Source organism: Telmatherina bonti (assembly GCF_933228915.1).
Source record: "Telmatherina bonti genome assembly, chromosome: 13".
Lineage (NCBI taxonomy): Eukaryota > Metazoa > Chordata > Actinopteri > Atheriniformes > Telmatherinidae > Telmatherina > Telmatherina bonti.
Window position 1 is genome coordinate 15526158 of NC_136611.1, and position 22434 is coordinate 15548591.

A 22434-nucleotide genomic window follows, 5' to 3' on the forward strand; every position below is an offset into this window, starting at 1 on the left:
GTATGGTGTCTCAGCCTCAGGAAAACTACTGAGCCGTGGGAGCTCCACAAACCTGCATAATAAATATCACTGTTTCATCAGACGACTCGGGAATGCATAGTTTTATGGTCAGAAAGTTACATAGTGCTGGTTGAAGACGTCAGTGTTTGGTGGACAGTATGGAGGACAATGGTAAATCCCAATGCAGCTAACAAGGTGCTTTCCATTTCGACATTCTGGCAATGGCTGCGTGTTGCCGACAAGGTTGAAAGATTTTTTTTTAAATGGAAAGATTTCTTAATACTCGCTGAAGCTATAATTTGCATTTCCCTTGCATCCCTGCCTCTTCTTCTCAGTCCATAATAACCCCTGGTGCCCAGCAGTGCTGATTTTGGAGCAACATCCCCTCAGTATTTTAAGTAGTTATGTATTACTCCATGAGCCTGAAGTGGTTAAAAACGTAAAATGGAGAGTCAGTTATTAATACAGGTCGGTGTCGAGCGAGACAGAACAACAATGAAGTGGATGATACTGCAAATGATGCTAAGTCAGTTGGCCCCATCATGATCCCCGCTTAAAATAACTGGCAGGTAATTCAAAAATAACAAGCATTTATTTGACTCTTTATCTGTTGTTAGAGGAAAACTTGAACGAAATCGACAGGGTTTGATAATAATCTATCCGAGATCAACAACGTTTGGCTTTGCACTGGGAGGTGTGGTGAACTGGAGAGAGTGGACAGGCGGGCAGACAGGAGGTTCGGAGAAGCAAAAAGGTGAAGTAGGCTTCAGTGCAGCTACCTCCACAGAAACCCAGTTGATTGCTTACTAGATACTGGACTGGGACTTGTGGGAGGAAAGTGGTGTGATCGGTTAGTGGTGTGAGAAATCTGGATGCGCATTGGCAGTTCACTTCCTGAGGTGAACCCAGACAGACAACCACGGCACTTCATCTGAATATAAAAACCGAAATACAAAGAACGAAATGAAAAAGGACTGAAAAATAGCTATTTTACATAATTATTAACACCATAGAATAAACAAATGTATAAATATACATATTAACAAATAAGTGTTTATAAATTTAATAATTAATCAATAATATGTAAATATGAATAAATACTTAAATATAATAGTTAACCATCAAAAAGTGCACGTTTCATTAAATCATTTTTATATTTATTTTATTTGAACATTTAGTCATCTTATCGTTTATATTTCTCTATTTATGGTTAAAAAGGCCTCCATGCTCAAGAGCCAATCCACTCCTGACAGCGCAGTAACTGAGCACATAATCGGTGCAATATGTCCTGCGAACAGCAGATAGCAGCAACATTCCTTTCTAACCATCAAGGAGCTGTCCTTGGTCCTGGAACTAAATTCTGCTCACCGCGTTCTTCTCCATGTCTGCAAAAAATACAATTCAGCTCCTGTAAAAACTCTGTAAAAAGTTTCGATGCTCTAATTTAAGCTTTGTCACTTTTAAAAAAAACCCCACATATTTCAAATGAACGAAGTAGAAAGGATATCATAAATAGAGGAGTTACAGTTTTTAAATAGATATTTCCATTTGGAGCGATGTTTAGTCATTATAAAATCCGATCAAACGTTTTTAAACATCTATTCATTAAGATGTAGTTTACATAATAATACAACTATATTGTTGCGGTCAATATGTTCTAAAAGTAAAGGACAGAAAAACGAGCGCAGCATCCTCGTCGGCTGTCTACGGCGAAAAAACGGCGCATCAGGGAGAGCAAAGGCACAAAACTCCTGGATGACCTCCTCCCAGTTTGACGTACCCGAAGCTGTTGGTATAAATGCATTCACAGCGTCACCAAGCTCAGATTATTCGCAGCACCAGTGAGCGCACCCGGCTGTTGACACTCATGGACTGCAACACGCACAAACCCTCTCGTGCACACTCACAAACACGCCTGCGTCATGCGTCCTGAGAGCCACAGCGCGAACGCCTTAACTGCGATGGACCCGGCAAAACGCACAGCAGCAGCAGCAGTGACAGTCTGAGGGACTGACTGCCTCCCGCTCAATTTTTTTTAACCTAATTTTGTTTCCCCTACTGCTTTGGAAAAGTTCTGCTCTGAGTGTGGTGGCGTTATGGATTTTATAACAAGCAGCAACAACAGCAGCAATGCGACCAGCGGGTACACTGAAGGGATGGACGTGATTGGCGACTGGGTTGGTGGCGACAATAGCACTGGTGCGAGGTCTCTTCCAGATCTGGTACTGAGTTATCAGATCATCACCTCTCTGCTCCTGGGGGCCCTCATTCTCTGCTCCATATTTGGCAATGCGTGCGTCGTGGCAGCCATCGCCCTGGAAAGATCTCTCCAGAATGTGGCAAACTATCTGATTGGATCCTTGGCCGTGACAGACCTGATGGTATCGGTGCTGGTTTTGCCAATGGCAGCCCTCTACCAGGTTTTAAACAAGTGGACTTTGGGTCAGGAGATATGTGACTTATTCATCTCTCTGGATGTACTGTGTTGCACATCCTCCATCCTGCATCTGTGCGCAATTGCCTTGGACAGGTACTGGGCCATAACAGACCCAATTGACTATGTAAATAAGAGAACACCGAGACGAGCTGCGCTCTTGATTTGCGTAACTTGGTTAATTGGTTTTTCCATCTCCATCCCCCCGATGTTAGGATGGAGAAGTGCCGAAGACAGGGCGAACCCTGATGCGTGTATGATCAGCCAGGACCCGGGTTACACCATTTACTCCACGTTTGGAGCATTTTATATCCCTCTTATCCTCATGTTGGTCCTTTACGGACGAATATTTAAGGCTGCTCGGTTTCGAATTCGAAAGACAGTGAGGAAAACCGAGACAGCAAAAGTTTCAGACAAGTGCTTGGCTGTATCTCCGGCCATTTTTCACAAGAAGACCAACGGGGAGACTCGTGGCAAAGGTTGGAAACGCTGTAACGAGTCAAAGACTAGCTCTCCTTGCGTAAACGGTGCAGTGAAGCATGGAGACGAGGGGGAGTCACTTGAGATCATAGAAGTTATCAGCAGCTCCAAGACGCACTTGCCTTTGCCTAACACTCCTAAGTCGTCCTCAGCTGGCCATGAGAACATAAATGAAAAGAACTCGGGGGCAAAGAGAAAGCTGGCGCTGTCCAGGGAACGTAAAACGGTGAAAACCCTTGGGATCATCATGGGAACTTTCATCTTCTGCTGGCTGCCCTTTTTTATCGTCGCACTGGTACTGCCTTTCTGTGCAGAGAGCTGTTACATGCCCGACTGGCTGGGAGCAGTTATTAACTGGCTTGGCTATTCCAATTCTCTCCTGAATCCCATCATATATGCCTACTTCAACAAAGATTTCCAAAGTGCTTTCAAGAAAATTTTAAAATGCAAATTCCACAGACTGTAACTACACAGTGAAACACTGCGTTTTATTCATAAACGTGTCGCAATTATTCGGACAGCAGGAAGTGCCCAATGACTGCAAAGAACAGACAAAAAAAGAAAAAGTAACGGACTCATTCAGGGACAATCCCTTGTAGGTGTTTGTTCAAGAATCGTGTAAAAAAAAAAGAAACCCACACGATAAAACAAAACAAGGCAAAAACTTCCATTCTTAATGTAAAAGTTCATTTTTCCTTCAGTGTTGTAGCCACTATATAGCCTATAAACGACGACAGCCATCGTTGTAATGCCATGCAAGACGTGTCTTGTGCTGATTCCATGAATTTTCTTGAGGCACGCGGATTTCCGTTTTACGCCATGCGCTTTGTAGCACTGAAACAATAAAAAGCAATCAGTCAGCTAATAAGAAATCTGAGTCGACTTTTTTTTTTTTTTCCTAAATAAGCTGTTAGTCAAGTAAATACCAGGGCCTGGCAAGAGAGAGCAAATCAGTGCTCTCATCATGTATTTTCAAGAAGGTCAGACAATGAAGAATGTATTATTTTCTGTCTAGCCAAACAAAACAGGACCTACTTGTAATTTAACTAAAGGGTGCCCTGGTACTGCTGAAGGATGGCAAGGTTATCAGCGTGGTGTCACTGAGGCCTTTTATTGAATTGCCATTGAATATAACTGACTGTCTATGAAATCCACTGTAAGTTTAAATAACAGGGGACTTCATTCTACTGAAAAACAAAATCTTTCTTTCTCTCTGCTTATTCAGACATTCCCTGTTTCTGTTTTACTATTTCCAACTTCCTGATTGTCTGTTGTGACAGACTGACAAAAGCTGCAATAAACTTAAAGAATGGGGGGAAAAAAAGTCATGACTGAGTAGAATATCATTTCTCCTACATTTAGTTATTTTGCAGTGCCATGTTTCCTAAAGACATCATTAACATCAATCAAATCTGTTCTAAATTTAGCACCCGTATGCAAAATGACTAAATGTAGCTGATTATTGAGAAAAAAAAAGGTCATACATAGAGTTGCAGGCTACCTTCTTCACTGTATAGCTACAGCAACTCCTGTCATCTATCACATATGTCCAAGACACAAATCCACTTACAGGAGATGTAAAGATAGAGACTGTCAGACACTGAAAATGGAAAACAACTTTCAGGAAGAAGCCCCATACTGCACAAGATGGGTAGTTAATGTGGCCTGTTGTCGTGGCAACATTTCTGGCATAGTGGGTTAGTTAGAGTGGCAGGCAGGCTGCTGACTGAGGGCAGACAGTAGTGTGAGACAGAATATGACAATGTAAGAATGACACCTGTGGTATACAAAGACATTCTGTCAAAAGTGTTTGATGCTCAGTGGGAAGCAAGGTCTTTTTTTTTCTCATAACAAAATATGAAATTCAAACTTTTTCCATGAATTGATTCATGGAAACATGAGGGTTCTGGTAGAGCTGGTATTCCATGAGACTTTTGACCTTACAGCATAATCCTAAGAAATAATGATGGATAAGGATTTTCTTGCCAGCTCTCATCCATCCCTTCGCGAGACATCTTATCCCTTTAAGAAAACAACCAAAAGGTTGATATACATGATGTTCCTCTGTAATGAACTTGCAAACAGTTTATTTTATCATAGCTGATCATCAGGGTGTCTTAAATAATGTCTATCTGGTGCAATAATGATTGACAGGCCTCTTAAAGCTAGCTGGGGTTTGATTAAATGGTTTTTTAATTCATATTTTAACAAATTAAGAAATGTTATTTTCGTTCATACGTACAAACCCTTACAAGCGAGGTATAGATGTGTTCCAAACATACAAAGATAAGTTCACCTTTCGAAGGTGGATTCATCTTGGTCATTGGGGATGAAGGCTGTTGACATATTTAAGCATAATTTGACATTTTAAAAAAGCAACTTAGACAGTCTAGCATGAGTGATACAGTCTGTTGGTTTTTGCCCTTTCTGAAAAGAAACTTGTTATCTTAATTAGTTGTACACTGGCCGCAGGTGTACACATGAGTGGTTGTTTCTTTCTATGTGTTAACCCTAAGATGGAATGCTGTCTTTTGCCCAAAGGAAGCTGAGACAAACTCCTGGTCCCATTAATCCTCTACAGGATAAACTGAGAGTAGCTGATGGATAGCTATATATAAAGAAAAGACAAAAAAAAAAAAAAAAAACACAAATAAACAATGCAGATACTCTGTTTTATGTAACAATTATTAATAAACACATGTACTTGGTTATGACAGAATGTGCAGCCACAGCCCAATTTGCAGTCACACAGCAGTGCAGTGGCTTATTTAACACATTCATCTAGATTGTTAAAGTGGAGATATTATATCATTCCAAATTTAATTTAAAAGGACTGAATTGCACGTTTACATAATGCTTTGTTGGTTATTCAAGTGATAGTAGTTACAGTCTAATCTGCTCTCATGATTAAATTATCTGATAGTCAACAGAGAAATTAATCTGAAGCCTTTTAAAAAAAATCATTGCAATCGTTCTCTGATTCTAGGCTCTGAAATCCGACTTAATTATTTTATTTGTCTAAACATTTAAATAGTAAATCACTGTTTTAGTTTTAAAAAATAAAGACAGCAGCAGCCTGTTCAATTCTAACATTTCAACTATTTTTTTGACAAGATTATTGATATGACACATAACTATAAACAGGAAATGTATGACCTTATGTGAAATGGCAAGAACTCAGTCATATAGTACTGCATTCTCCAAATGTTTATGATGATCTGCATGAAGGACAAGTTTTTAAATAATGCTCACATTTGATCTAAAATCAAAAAAAGGAAAGGAGCACATAAGTGCAATATAAAAACCTCATGAAGTAATAAAAAGTTGAATACTGTGTCTAGTGACAAATGAAATACAGACAGGAAACTATGAAAATTCTTTATTTCATGTCTCAAGTTAAATTTTACTATGAGAATATTCCTGATCAGTGAGGCTTTAGCATGACATCAGTGATATCAAAATGCTTTTGGGAAAATTAATCGCAGACCTCTTGGTCATGTTCTGGGCTTATGACAGGCTGAGAGGAGTCCATTCTTCAGAGGATGTTGTGTAAGCCATAGAGCAGAGAGGAATATAGTGCTCAACAGGGAATCACACTGTGTGTGTGAGGCCATTAATGTCATTACATGCTGATCCTGATATATGGGATTACAAAGCAGTTGAGCTGCTTTAAACTATACTATAATATTCAAGGCTTGAACTGTGGGACTACATTAATCTCACTCACTATGGAATTGTTGAGGGAAATATGGGTGGAGGATGATGACGCAAGAGCGATAGAAGGGAGAGGAGGGAAATTTGGTTTTAAGAGCTCTCCTATAGGGAAATAACAAACATCACATAAGAGCATCATTACAAATGGATTTGAATGGTTTATCAGAATTCAGAAATCAAATAATTCCTCCTTCTCCCCTACAGGCCATAAAACATCCCCTATAGAGTGTTGTGTTGATGTTACCAATCCTGCAGTAGCACAAATACCCCGAACAGTGATGACCATTTAGCAAGCATGTCAGGACTACAGCAGAGTCTATTCTGCCACATTTTACTGAGTTGTTTTTCTTTTGGCCAAATGCAAATCTTAGCATAGTCATAGAATTAGTTTATGTATGTTCACTTTTCTTATCAGCCCTGTATTCATTCCTTCCATCCATCCATCCATCCATTTTCTTAACTGCTTGGTCCACTTCAGGCTTGCGGGAAGTTGGGGCCAACTTGAAGAGAAAAACAACTATAGACACACACACACACACACACACACACACACACACACACACACACACACACACACACACACACACACACACACACACACACACACTCCAGGGGACAAACCAATTAGCTTCGGAGAGTGGGAGGAAGTCGGAGGACCCGGAGAGAACCCATGCATACACGGGGAGAACATGCAAACTCCACACAGAAAGAGCATTGTTCAAAGTCTTAGGAAAGTTTTTTTATTAACGGAACTGACTCGAGTCCAAAACCACTCCTAAAATTTTGACACCTGTCTAACCCTCGTGAAACTCAGATCAGGAATATACAAGTATCTCCAAGTCTGACCAGTAAACTTCACTCTTTTCCCCCAGAAATTGTCATTTGCAAAATCAGACAAAAATCTGAAGCAATAAAATTCCCAATATTTTCAAATGTGAGTAGAAAAGTTGTTAATCCCAGATTCCCAATCAAGTGATTCCATTCGAGTGTTTCAGTTAATTCCTATAATATCAGATCTAAATCCACAGCAGCTCTCTTCAACACTGAGCTCTGGTCTGGTAAGTTACCTCTTTATATTATTCTTTGTGGGAAAAATCTGAACAATTCTTGTGTAACAAACAGCCAGCATTCCCCTCAAAAGTCATGATGCCAGTTTGAAGTTCTTGAACTTAACATTACAATATAGCTGTAGCATTAAAGGTATTTTGCTAGTAAAAGACATGAAATTGTGGTTTTCCAATTTTCCACCCCATCTTCAGACCAAAACTAATTTTCTCTTGTTCTCAGAGTTATGAGGCTTTAAAGTGTAGAGGAACAAAAACTTTAGGAAATTACTTGTGGTTTAAACTTATAACGTTTTCTATAATATTCAATGTTTTCTCTAATGTATATTGTCAGATGTTTTGATATCTAATCCCCCTTGACAATTTGCACAGCAGATATTTCCATATGCATATTCATTTATCTTAATTACTTTTGCAGTATTTTTTAATTGAATTGAATGTATCCAATATATCTAGAAGTGTGATAATATTCTTAGGGCTTTGAGCAGATTGTTGACGGGGCTTTTTGTGTCTTCCATCAACTGTGAAATCTGAAGTAAATTTAAAACATACAGCAATGATAAGTAGTCCAGCTGACAGTTAATTAATAAGCAATATAATCCGAAGTAAAAACTAAACAAGTAAATAAAGAAGATGATTATCAGAGCCTGAATTTGGAGCATATAAATTGATAAGGCAAAGCACTCATCTCTCATTTTTATTTTGATGAAAGCATGACTTTAACTACCTCTGCTACAGAAATAATTGTTGCATGAGTCATTGTATGAGAAAACACATCTGCTGTAGCACTAACATTTGTGCTAACATCAAGAAAAAGAAGAGCCTCTCATAATAAACCTCAGTCTACCTCATCTGCTGAATAAATATTAATTTTATATAATTACAATAATACACATCTATATGAATGTTTTTGGAGTCAAAGTTCAACTTATAAATGCTCTTTTATGTTCGTCTATCCCACCATTGATATTTAATTTGATCTTGATATTTAAAGACACAATTTTATGCATATTTCATTGAAGAGACAAAAAAAAAGACCAAAGGGAAACAGAAAAGAGCAGTGAAGAATGAAATCCATGCAATGGTGTAATTCCTCTCTTCCATATGCTCATTTCACCATTTTCTTCTCTTTTTATTATTAGCTTCACTCAGTTATAATGATGCTTTTAAAGCTGAAATGTTTTTTTTCACCCAAAAGATCAAAAAATATCAAAGCCATCCATTTTTTCAACACAGCAACATATTTCATAAGTGTCTAATCAGAGTTAATGTCCTCTAATACAGATCTGTCTTTATATTGTGAATTTCTGAAACTCTGATTTAGAGTCATAATTCATTTTATTACCGTTACATGATAATTGGCTTATGAACACTTCATCTGTCTCTCACTCATTACTGCAGTTTCATCTTTAACTACAGAATTTATAGAAGCTGTCTTCTGAGAAATAATTTCATATGAATTTCCATATTAATTTACATTAGCAAAAACACCAATGTTCCCATCTTTTCAAAGCTTCTGTGGATGACAGAGTGTGTGTGCAGTGTTGCTGCACACACACTCTCATTGACACATGAACCTGCAGAGGTGCTGATACTGCGGCAGTCATAATTTTTGGTTGTTGTTCTTGTTCTGTTGCTTTCTATTTACTTTTCTATTTTTTTGTTCCTTTTAAATTCCATCTTGTTTCCTCTTTTATTTTGTATAATTGTTTCCCTTTGTGTATTCTGTTTGTTTTACTTCCTGTTCATGCTCCTGGTTATTAATATCACTCCTGCTTATTGTCTTGTAAACAGCCCTGCTTTAGATACACTGCAACCTTTCCTTTATTCACTGTCAGTCCATTGTGTTTGTGTGTGTGTGTGTGTGTGTGTGTGTGTGTGTTAGTTGTCAGTTAGTTTGGTCCATTACCAGTCTAAGTAAGTGCATTCTTTCAATCCGTGTGTTCCCATTTTTATTAATTAGGTCTTTTATTAGTTTAGTGTTCCTGTTCCTTCAGTGTCCTCTGTTTTGTCAAATGCTCTTTGGTCATCCATCCACATTTGCTTCCACAAGTCCAGCTGTGAGTCCTGTATTTTAGCCCATCTTCCTCTTCTGGTGCATCCTATCCATAATAAAAATGTAAGTTTAAATTATTATGTTACACCAATGATAACAATGGATGCAACTGACACCAGTTTTACAACTCTAATGGAAGGATTTTAAAGGACACTCTTAAATAAACGCCAAATTTAGGTTTCATTCGAAAGATAAAATGCTGTTGTGATATTGTCATAAATACAGCAACAGGTCCAGGAAATAAATATTGCAAAAATGCTGTTTTTCTGAGTCATAAAGCAGCCCCTGTGCAATGATTTAAATGTATATTAAAGGTCTAAATTCAAGAATTTGAGCAGTAATATATGAACAACCAATAAAGCACTATGAGAGCTCTGACTTGCGCCAAGCAGCTCATTTCCATCCATATTGTAAAGAATTCTTTAAAAAATTCCCGTATCCACCATTCCTTCCAGATCACTGTCAAAATTTAATTTAAGTTAGAAAAAGATCCATTTTCAGAAAAACCAATCACAAAAAAGTAGTTTTACATAGAGTTCCTAACAAACAAACAGATAAACGTGGACATAAACATAACCTACATGGGTAAGGTAAATATTTTCATTAGTAGGAAAAACAACTGTTAAGAAATAATATGTAAATTGGTGATCCATCTATAATAAGTTTTCACCCTCTTTTCTCTGTTTTTTTTTATCGAACAAAGTGTCTGAAATTTTTTGCTCTACCAAAAACACATGCAAGATATTAATGTCAAAAGATATTAACAAAGAATATACAAATGCATTTTTCTTCAGTTAACATTATATATTGATCACAACCTCCATTCATTTTTAATCTATGTCAGCCACTCGGATTAGTTTATGTGAGTGATCCTATTTATAAAAGAATAAAAGTGATTTAATATCTATTCTAATGATTTATTTTCTGTGGAAACTGAATACAAAAGTTTAGCTTCAGTCTGAGTCGGTAGTATTTTAAAAAACAGAAAAACACGACTATGAGTGGATGAAAAGAGCAAAGAGCAAAACAAAAAGTGTTAAAGAAAAATGATGTAATAGAAGAAAACTGAGGGTGGAAAAAGACTGAAAAAATAACACACCATAAGTAAAACCGAGAAAAACAGTGAGAGAGAAATAAATGTGGCTGAATGCTTAGCATGAGGCATATTTCTGCCTTGCCCCCTCCTTCTTCAGGGTCTTTTTGATCTGTCAGGGCTTTCTCAAGGATCTCACAGCCCATCGCACACTGCAGGCTCTCTTTCCATCCCAGCATGAGACAAAACACAAAAAACTTATCCTCACGTAGAGAAAAAAGGCCTAGGCCATTTTCAAATATAGTTATATTTTACAACATGGGCTTGTCAGAAACAGATGTGTAATTTCTGCTTCACACAACAGCAAAAATGTGCATGAATAAGACAACCTCCTGTGCATGCAAGCACAAACACTTTTGCAGAAAGTCATCAATGTGATGGAGGACAGATACTCTAGGACAATGAAAAGCAAAAAAAAAAAAGAAACAGGTAATGTAAACAATGTCTAATCCATTGTCCCATTTGCTGCTTTTACAGACAATTGAAAGCATAACAGAGATGAGGGGCTGCTACTGCTGTTAGCATTACAGCAAGTCAGGTACACTTCACGCCACTTTTTGTTATTTTAAAGAACTTCTCTGCCTCTCCTTCAACAAATACTTTCAGCTTTCCCCCAATTTTTTTAAACGTACCCTTTCCCAGAGGATGCTCAGCACTGTTTGATAAGTGTTTTCCAGCTCTGAAACTTTGAAATGAAAAAAAAAAAAAAAATCTGTCGAGAGACACCAAACACTACTCAGTGACACTAATGCTGACTATGTGAAATAGTTTCTAAACAAAGGCCACTCCAAACTAAACAAGCCCCCTCTTGGTTTGCCTGGAGGCAGTTATAGCATGCCGACACACAGTTGCTTCTTTGTGTGTGTTTATGTGTGTGTAGGGTGGCATGTTTTATAAAATTGTTTTAGGCTAAAAGATGAGACAACTTTATATCTGTTAGGATCAACACTTGCTGTGGAAAAATGTTTCTTCTATTGAAATTATTCTGATCACAGCTGACATGATTCAATGAATGCTAAATAAAGTAATCTAATCTGACGTGTGGTAATATGGTGGGAATATTAGAATTTCAAGGATTTTCAACTGTTGAAGTGCTCAAGTTTCCTTAAAGTCACATTACGTAAACTTTTTACCTTTAAACTCCGCGTTCCAGACTTGTTTGATGGCGCAGTGACATATGTGCAAATCTGGAGGTGTTGCTGCCCAGCAGCTTCCTGACATTAAGAAACTCAATTTATAATCTTTTTATCTGGGATGCTGAGTAACATTGCAACTGAGTTTCGCTTCACATGCTAGCAAACAATGTAAACAGAATGGTCATTTTGAAATGCACTATGGGTAATTCAGCAAAGAAAAGCAAGAAGACATTACTGGAGGAAGAAAGGAAAAGAAAGAGAGAAAGGGACAGAACAAGAGTAAAGATAAGACATACTTTTGCTGGCTGGAGAGAGCTCACAGCATAGGAAGCAAGATGGATACTGAATATGCCAACAGTAGGGGGTGCGCCATTTGTGAAAATTGCAAAAATTCTATAGTGCATCTTTAACTTTAAGTTTACAACAGAACTGTATCCACAAGAGTCCTGCTGTGCTTTGCTGCAGCCACTTTTGAAACTTTTCATGAAACTCATCTCTTATCCCCGACATGATTCAAGCAGGCACAGAAACAATCAAAGTGAGTGCATTCATGAATATTATTCCTCATTGATAAGATCATGGAAATAATTAAACCTCTCCATTTTGATTGGGAAGAAAATCAATTCCAATGAAGGCCAACTGGTTTAACTGTTGGGAGAACATGACAAATTTTAATTCTGACTGGACATTCAGTCGGATCAAAAGTGCACCATGTAAACTCAGATTTTTATGTGTGGATCAAAACCTGAACTTTGTGGTGATGCGTAGCTCAACTGGTCGAGCAGGCACTGCACATAATGTACAGAAGCTGAATTCCTCCATGCAGCCCGGTTGGGTTGGACTCCCCTCTAACTCCTACCTTGTCAAACTGGACTCCACAAGTTGAAAAATCTGTATAAAGACTCAAAGCTACTGTATGTGTTCAGATTCCAGTAAGGACAATGTTGGACATTCAGTTTTCAAAAATGACTGGAAAATTGCTGGTCCATATAAGCATTGGTAACAAGGCATGAGACTAGAGTTCATCAGAAACAGTCCACTAAGGTGAAAAACTTACTCATCATTTATGAGTATCTATTATAGTTTATAAGTATAATCAGACGTAGACATTATTACAGTACAAAAATACTCCACCATGGAAAGTCATATATAAACTGTGCTTAAGGTAACAACCTCCATGCCATCATCACCCCAGTGTATAAGAGGAGGTCAAAGCGACATCCCCACCCCACCATCGTCTTTATGAGCACGGGTCAAAAGACATTACTAACGAGGCCGTTGCGTAATCCTTTAGAACAATGTTGTTTACAACAGACTCTTATTAATTAACATTTACATATTCCAAAAAAAGCTTGTAATTTTGTGCCCCATCAGCATGGAACGGACAACAAAATGACTTGAGTTGTCTAAACTGATTTTGTTTGAAGCCGTTCACTTAATGACAAAAATGTGAAAACATTGCTTCTGTTTTTAGCTTGTTGGAACCCTTGTCAGCTGGATCTAAACTTATCCTATTAAAGCTAAACTTAAGTTTGGTTTTACCACTCATTTATGTTTATGTTGGCATGTATAGCATGACCTCTTGTGGATGAGGTCATGATCTCAGCGGGTTTTATCTGGTTAAATAAAGGTTATATGACAAACCGTTTGGAAGTTTGCCAATTTCATTCTCTAGGGATCATGATGTTGTGAATCTCAGTAAAGTAGAGCTCCTTCCCAAGGTAAGGACTATCAAGGGTAGGGGAATAATCATTATTATTACCTACTGTAAAGCCTTAATATGACAGCAAAACATAAAGAAGAAGTCAGTAAGACTTAGAAAATCTGTGGTGCACAGATAATCTGGCAGCCCTTGCCCAAGGGACAGTCAAATTATAAAAATCACAAGAGTGCAAAGGATAACAGCTTTGAGTCCTGTGAAGATATTTTCAGTCTAGTCCAAGAAGGGAAAATCAAAGATGGGCTGCTTACATATAAAGATGACCAGCCAGTTTTGGCAGAGAGATCACAGTGGTGAATTAGGAAATTGCCAGTTACTGTATGAACCTTAGAGCATAGTGATACACAGGCTCGGAGGAGTGTAGATATTTGTTTGAAGCCCACATATAAAGCACATTGCCATAATCAAAGATAAGCTAAAAGATTGTAGGCACCAGGTATTTCATCACACTAAGGAGAAATCTATTCCAGAAATAGAAGCCGTGTATCAACCTGATTTTTTTATGCCGGATTTTCAATGTCTTGTTTAAATGTCCAATTCTGGTCAGAGAAAAAAATCTATGTAGTTGTTGCTTGCAACTCTCTCTGAAGGTGTCCTTTTAATGTCAATATCTGTAGTGACCTTTTTGTGGATTAACTCAGAGGAGAAAACATCAAGAATTTAGATTTGTTTGCATTTAACACCAGGTCAAGTTTCTGCAGACCATACTGTACAACATCCAAAGTTTAAGGTAACTCCTCACATGTTCACCAGTGTTTAGCCAAAGGAAAGTATCAGGACAAACATTAGTGGTTATTCTTTCTGTTTTCTCCAATTTATAAATGTTGTTAAACGTTTGGTGTTTTCCTGCTTAGTTCATCTAATTGAATGAAAGTTGTTTATGAAAGCAAAATATTCTTTTCAGCCAATTTTCTAACAATTTCCCAGATGGTTATGTGAAACAAAATACTCTCGCTATCAGGTTAAGATAATCCAGATGTCAACAAGAATTGCTAGCAGGGGTGGTCTGATAAAACAAATGAGACTTATCACGCAATGATAAGATGATGATGAGATTCCAAATATTATATTATATTATATTATATTAGTTTATATTATCATAAGATAAAAAAATGAGGAGTTATTTACTCTTTAAAAATAAGCTGTTAATTATTTAGTTTCCTTTCACTGTAGTGCAATAATCCACCAACTGATTTAAATTAATCATCTTGAATTTTACAGGTAAAGATAATTCCAAAATGCTCTCTGAATATCTGAGCAGCTCATAATCTCAGACACAACTGCTATGACTCTGATGAAGGTAAAGAGGTGAAGATAAGAGTTCCGATAAAATGTCACATCTACATGTGCAAATTAGAAAATCGGATGCGATGACAGTATCCACAGCCTGCGTTTCTCAGGTTTCATCATGAAATCCCCATGTGAATGCTACATAAACACTGTGGCCTATAATAAGTTCTCCAAGTGGCAGGCAAGGGTTTGAGCATTATTGACTGAGTGAGTGTTGCACAGCCCATGCAGCTACTTCATGATTGCTATCGACTGCATTTTGGTGGCAAGTATTATATTAAACTCAAGCAGGTTTATTTAACGCTGAGCTTTCACACAAGTCCAGAAAAATATGATTACTTCCAAGGAAATGGCAAGCCGAGCTATGTTTATGTTTCCTGTAAAATCTGAATACCTATATAGGTCTTATCCCTCCCAACAGGCACAGTCTGCTCTGATTGGTCAGTACCCTGAGCTGAGGATCCAATACAAACAATTGTGAAACAGGTATGACAAGAAAAACCTTTCAGTATGTGGTTAACAAGGATGCTGTTACATTTCTATAAACAGATATGCCATGCTTCCTGCTTGGTGCATATCAATTGTTGCATCAGTAAAATATAATTCAAATATGCAAGTAAATGATTTTAGATTACACCACTTTTTTACTCTTCACTTGGCTGTATGTTTATAATGTATCAATTTCAATAATACGTCATCCAACTTGGCTTCTAGAATGGTCTGACATTTGAGTCTACATACTGTATTTACTTTATTACTGCCACATTTATCAGGTGTCGTTCAAAAATAACAGCATGAACTATGTGAGTGTGTTTCTTAGTGGATAGCTGAAGCAGTGGATCTCACGCAATTTCAAATTAAGATAGGTGACCATACTGCCTCTAGCACCTTCTCAGTGCCATAGGAAGACAGAGTAAGAGACAAAGAGCATGAGACAGGATGGGAGAGGGGGTTGATCTTGGAAAGGAAACGTCAGTTGGCTTATTGCATCATTTCCACTGCCTGTCAGAAAGAAAAATTTGTTGCCAAGAGTAGAATCTATTGCCTCAAAATGAACTATTTCATGAAAAAAAAAAAAAAAAATCAGCTCAAATGTTTTCGTTTCATCTGCTGCCAACTCTTGCAATGCATTTTCACAGTGGCTCACCGTGTGTAACAAAAATGTGTTCACAGTTTGTGTATAAATAACATGCCACTGTTTGCTTCAGGACAACATCTGATTTGAATGCATATTTTCTGAATTGTACATTTTTTTCTGCAACTTAAAATCCTCCCCTCATCTCCAATGCTCTTTAGTCGGTAAGTGCACACCCTCAGAAACCATGTGTGTTCATCACAGATCTTTAACAACAACATTATGTTCTCCCTCACTTTTATGCATCCAGTGAGACAACATCTCTGCTTTCAGTCATGTTGCCTTAATTCCCAACGTAATGCTGACACAGGCAGGAGATGTGCTCATTAGCAGAGCGCACACACAACATAAAAAAGCCCCACTGATTGTCTGCTTCCCACCTAATTGAGTCTTGTTACAAAAGCCTTTACCTTCCTTTGTTATGGCTTAACAAAGTGATAGCAAATCAGTTTACAGAGCAGCACCACTGCTTAAAACTGTTAGACACATTAAAATTTCAACTTTTCACATTGGTACATTGTCTTTTCTTTGTTTTTTATGCTGTGCGTTTGTATAATATTAAATATATTGTGTGCCAGCAACTGTTTATTAAATATTAGGATTTGGTCACGCTAGCATAAGATGAAAAAGAAAGAAAGGAGACACTTTTAACATTTTAAAGAGAATCAAAGATACTAAAGAAGCAGCATAAATCTTTTAAGCAATACAGCCCTCCAGCTTTTTACCAGGAAAAACTGCGCAGTGTTTGTAGCAAGGCACAACTCTGAATGTCAGTCAGTCCGGTCCCAGAGGAAAACACAAAATGGGAACTTTTGTGCGCATGCCAGAAATGGACTGAGAAAGGTGTGTGTTGTAAATTGTGAGATGTCATAATAGTGCAATATTGTATTTTAAACAATTTTAAGCATTGCAAAATACAAGATCAAATCTGCGAAGAAAGCAGGAAGCCTGAGCAATGTTTTTAGTTTGGAGCAATAAAAATGCAGTCGTTCTTGACTTGTCCTCCCAGGTTGATGCAAAATGTTACTTTTAGGTATGTCACTAGAATTCTTTCCGCCTGTCATGTCAAACTGCCACTTTTACGCTGTCGACTAACAAACTTATTACACATTCTGGTGATGCATTGCATTGTTAAAGTAGAGTCTTAGTGGCCAAGGTAGCTTGCCAGCTTTAGTCTCCATGGGGAATGAAGCCAAAATTGGACTTTCCCCACAAATGCCATTGTATTAGTGATATGAACTCTGTGCAGGCATCCATAAGTTGACAAGTCTGTAGTTTTTGGTTATATGACAATAAAAGTGCAACATCTACAACCTGCACACTGGCTCATCACCTTTTCTGGTGAGAACTGAGATAAATCTGACAGCTATGAGTTAACAAGATGTGCAGCGGGGGACTCTGAATGCAGCCCTGGTGAGCTAGTCCTCATAGACATGGTGCAACTGTCAACTCTGACTGTGAGCTTCATATGTGCCCAGAAGTCCAATATCCAATTACAGGTACCAGTATCCACCTCCTGCGGCCTCAGCTTAAAGTCTCACACATTTAACAAAACTATGAGGACAATGTGCACAAAAATACCCACAATATACATAATACACTGAAACCTCAGGCTTTGCATAGTCTAGATAAGGTTACAAGGTTTTAAAGAAAAAGTTTGTATTTTACTCAAATAGTCCAGTGATACCAACTCCAACAGCACTCTGAGCCACAGCAGTAAAATGTTCTTCCTTGCAGCAAAGGTCAAAGTGCAGTATAGTCTCTTTTATTCTGATGATGCGGCTCTGCTTTTGAGTCCCAAAATAAGAAATTTCTAACTTAATTTTATGTTCTCTATTTCCAATAACATATATTTTCAATATTTTTGCAGCTTCTGGCATGACCAAAGGCAACGTGTAAGAGTGCCCACTTCCATCACAAATTGAAAGGGACATTGTGTAAGAATTATGCCCATCCAATGGTGAAACCGTGTATCACATTCAAACGAATGATGCAGTCTGGCCCGTCATCTTTCCGAACACCTCTTGCAACAATGGTGCAACAATGGCCATATATCAATAAGCCTCAACAGCACTGATGAAACCATGTAATATGGCACTTTATGGAGTGTTCACTCAGGTGAGAGGTTCATGATTTCAAACATGCCTTGCATCATCGGTTCAGTTACATTCCACTGGTGTTGCTGGCTTTCAGTCGCGGTAAAGCCACATTTCATCAAATCAGAGATGCATGGTAGTTATGCAAGCGTGGTTGTCTTACCAATAAGAGGAGCAGATCTCATGCTGGATTGCACTCGAGTCACGTCTGCGTCTGGTTGGTTTGCCATGACTGGCGTGGACTCTGCGTACGGCTGCAGAGGTTCAACATTGCACACTTCATCTGAGCTGACATGCATCCAGCTACTCGAATGCAACTACGCAGAAGTACTTTGTTGTTCTAAAACAGGAAATACTAGTCAGAGCTGAGGCGAACCACAAGAAGAATCTGCCCTGTGGAGTATACCAGCTGATACCAGTCCTACTGCCATCTGCAGACCCTGCGGTTGAGTGTAAATACACACTCCATCTGCATCAGCTATGCAAGCCAGACCTGATGCGGACCCAACGTAAGTATAAATACATCTTAACTGGCTTAATTTGGTTTTCACTGCTCAAGACTCCAAAGCGGCACACTAAAGTGGGTAAATCTTTAAAAACATATATTTTTTAAATTAATTTAAAAATGTGAGGGATGGGGTCATTGTTTTTACATTAAACAAGTTGAAAGGTATTTCTAACCAAATTTAGAAACTGTGTTTTTCATTTCTACTTTTCAAAATACTTTAAAGATCACAGTATTCAACAGTGGTAATCATTCATCCACTTGATAATCGCTTGTTTTGTTAATTTATTTATCATTATTGTGGTAGAAACATAACACAAAAACTTAAAACAGGCTCTGAACTTTTATTCTGAAGTAAATTTTTTGTAAAGAATAAACTAGAAAAACGAGCCATAGACAGAAATTGATGTTTACATGTAAGATTTTCGCAGAGAAGTGGTTGCAAAACCTGTTGAGTCACAATCACCAGGATAACATGTTGGCGTTCAAGTGCTTCTCCTGATTCGTCCATCACTCTCTGTTCACAATCAGCCCTTATGACATAATTTGTTGTTTTCTTAGCAGTGGCTACACAGCAGGTTGACCTGAATGCCAGATGTGACAACCAAATGTTTACTTGCATGATAAATGAATTTGGTCACCCTGTGACTATCTACCACATGTAAGGCTTGAAAGCTGTAAGAATCTTCATTATAAAGAATAAAGTGGTTTTGGTTTATTGCTGTGAAAAAGCTTCTTCATGCTCTAAATCTGTTATTTTTTTCACCAATTTCAGATTTTCATTGACACTAGCAACAACTTTGTTGTTTTCTATTTGAAAAGTGAGCCAGTTTGACATGTTTATCATTAGCTAGTTGTAAACAACAACAAAAATACCTTGCTTAAGAGAATGTGTTATTAGCGGAGGTCATACCACACCAATGAAAACACAGATGACAGACATCAATTTTGGCAAGTAAACAACAGGAAATGTTAACCCTAACCCTTAAGACACATGAGGGAAGAACAGGGTTGTACAGATGTCTGCAGTTTGGAGAAATATTAAGCTTAGAAACATCTTTAGATCTTAAGATTACATAAATTATATTATGTTGTTGGGCTTTGGTGTGATTACAAAATTAAATTAATTAAGTGTGTTTCCAAATATTAATCATCCATAGTAATAGCTAATACTTTCTCCTAAGTATTCTTGAATCCCTGAAAGTAAACTGGGGAAGCATAGAGCAGGATTTTATAAAAAACAGACTGATAGTTTCTCCTCCCAAGTTTAGGCTTACACTTGCTTCATAATTAAGAGCAAAGTCAGCCATTTAAATCTTGATGACTGCATTTGGAAATCATATGGGGATCATATGAATTGGATACACTAACCATGGCGGGATATTCCTCTTAATCAAAGATATACATACCAACCAAGACAAGGCTGTAGGTTCCATCTCTCCAAATCCACTGTTACAAACAGGCATTGGGAGAAGTTTATTGATGTATAAAAAAATAAAATAAAAAAAAAGATTGCACATTTGCTGCTTCACTTCCTTAAATCTTTGTGGGGATTTTTTTTTATTACTTTCAACACAGAAGCATTTATTCCTTTTCTAAATCACTCAATTAAAATTAGGGACCTGGGGAAGCTGGAGTCTATCCCAGCAATTAGCAGGTGATGGGCAGGGTAAACAGAGAGACAAACAACCATAAACAATCACTCCCAGAGACAATTTCGAGATCAGTTAACCAAGAGTTAGAAGCCAGAGTAACCAAGGAGAACATGCAAACTACACACAAAAAGGCTACTGTTCAAACCTCCCCCCAGCCCAGGCATGACCCAGCAACCTTCTTGCCGTGAGGCCACAGTGCTAACCACTATACCACTGTGCTAACAGCTACATCATGTGGAGCAAACCTCACAGAGAGACTTATTTTCCAACATTTAGGCAGAATTACAAAAAAAAAAAAAAAGAAAGACAACAATTATTTTTGATGTTTAAATATTGTCCTCTCTCACATTCTCGTACCAAAAAAAAATTCAGCCTGATGCACAGCTTGACTCATTAAGGGTACTATAAGCTTGCATAGGGAGCGCTCCTGAGTGGACATTAGTAAGGTTAATCAGAGTTCTGGCTCAGGGCCAACCTTAAAGCCTTGATGATGCCAGTACAATATGCACATGTATGGACAATTCAAGCATGGAGGACAGTATACAGAAATGCTACTTCAGTGCTTACTGGTGCACATACTGTGCATTTCTGCCCAATGTGTTGTTCATTTAGATGTTGCGGGACATGAGGATACCAAACATGTTTACCAATGGGACAGTCATGCATTTCTTTTTTAAATAACTTGCATGTAAGGATGTGTGTGAGTTTTGTATTTGTACATACTTATGTGCCTTATGATTTATGCTTTATAAAAACTTAATGTTAGTAGACAGCAGCAGAAAAACACAATCACTCTATTTCCATTAGTCTCTATTATAGCCTAGCTTTAACTCTTTGTATCAAAACAATAAGAGCTGCTGATGCTACATCATTTCCACACGGAGTCTTCAACTGAGGCCAATTAGATATATGCAGTCTTAATGGCTGTCTTGGGGCTAATCCTGTGGCGCTGTGACATTTTGAGAGAAAAAGATATAAAAAATACATACACCAACCTCAACAGTAACCTCAACACATGATCATTTGTACATACAGAAACTTATTGGTGTTCTGCAAACACATGACAAGCTATTTGACATTAAACGTCCTGTCAGCATCCACTTCTGAGGAACAATAGACATGAAAAGAATACCAATCGTTTCTGTTATTCACTCGAACGTAATGCGAATAAAACTGGAATTTGTCTCTGAGGGTTTCTTAAGGAGGATACGTAAAGCTTTTTATGTGCTTTGGTTTGACCCTTAGGTTTTTTTTTTTCCCAGAAGGCAGATTTCTAGGAACATCCTGACAGGGAAGTGGATTAGAACCTTCCTGGTCAATGGCTGCTTTCTTAAATAAATTCCTGCCCTACACTATCTGGGCGCCAAACCACAGAAGTGCTATGTAAATCGGAAATTTTTTAAAAGCAACATGTTTTTGTCTGTTTGCTATTTAGGTTTTTTTTTTTTGCTTTACAAAATAAGTGAATTTTTAACTGGGAGATAAAAATGAGAGGAATCCTTCACAACATCCGTACATCTTCTACTTTCTCATCTTCGCCACTCCTCTCCATCCCACTTTTCTTTCCATGCTTTTTGTGCTCTCTCTACAAGTTTGATTGCTATCTGACCATTCACATGGTATAATCGTTGTGACCGCTGTCCCCTGTCTGGTTTTATAGATTGTTCACTTAACATTGTATAAAAACAGAAATAAATGCTTAGAGAAGAGCAACACCCACTTGCTGTCTGACTAAAATTCTTGACATTTTGCTCTCATTCAGTTTCTCTGAGCAGTGGAATCCACCTTATGACCTCTCATTTTATATTTGGAGAGACTGTTCAAATGTTATTGGGAGAACCATTGAGATTGACAAGTGGAAAAAGAAATACTTATAATTCAAGTGCAGGAGTTCATCATCTATACACACAAAGTAAACACTATTGTCTTGCTTTGTTTATATGCAACCATGATCAAAAAATGCATATATTTATAGGTATTGAAAAGTAATAATTCATTGCAATGTAAAATAAACATCCAAATATGATGGTTAAAGTGTAATTACTTTTATTCAAAG

General features: G+C 37.7%; 1 protein-coding gene across 1 annotated transcript; it reads left to right on the forward strand.

Annotated features, from left to right (window-relative positions):
- Window positions 1-2096: 2096 nt before the first annotated feature.
- htr1aa (5-hydroxytryptamine (serotonin) receptor 1A a) lies at window positions 2097-3380 on the forward strand (the record flags this gene model as incomplete). Its single annotated transcript, XM_079251630.1, has 1 exon — window positions 2097-3380. One exon carries the CDS (start codon window positions 2097-2099, stop codon window positions 3378-3380), a length of 1284 nt encoding a protein of 427 aa, XP_079107756.1.
- Between the last annotated feature and the right edge of the window lie 19054 nt (window positions 3381-22434).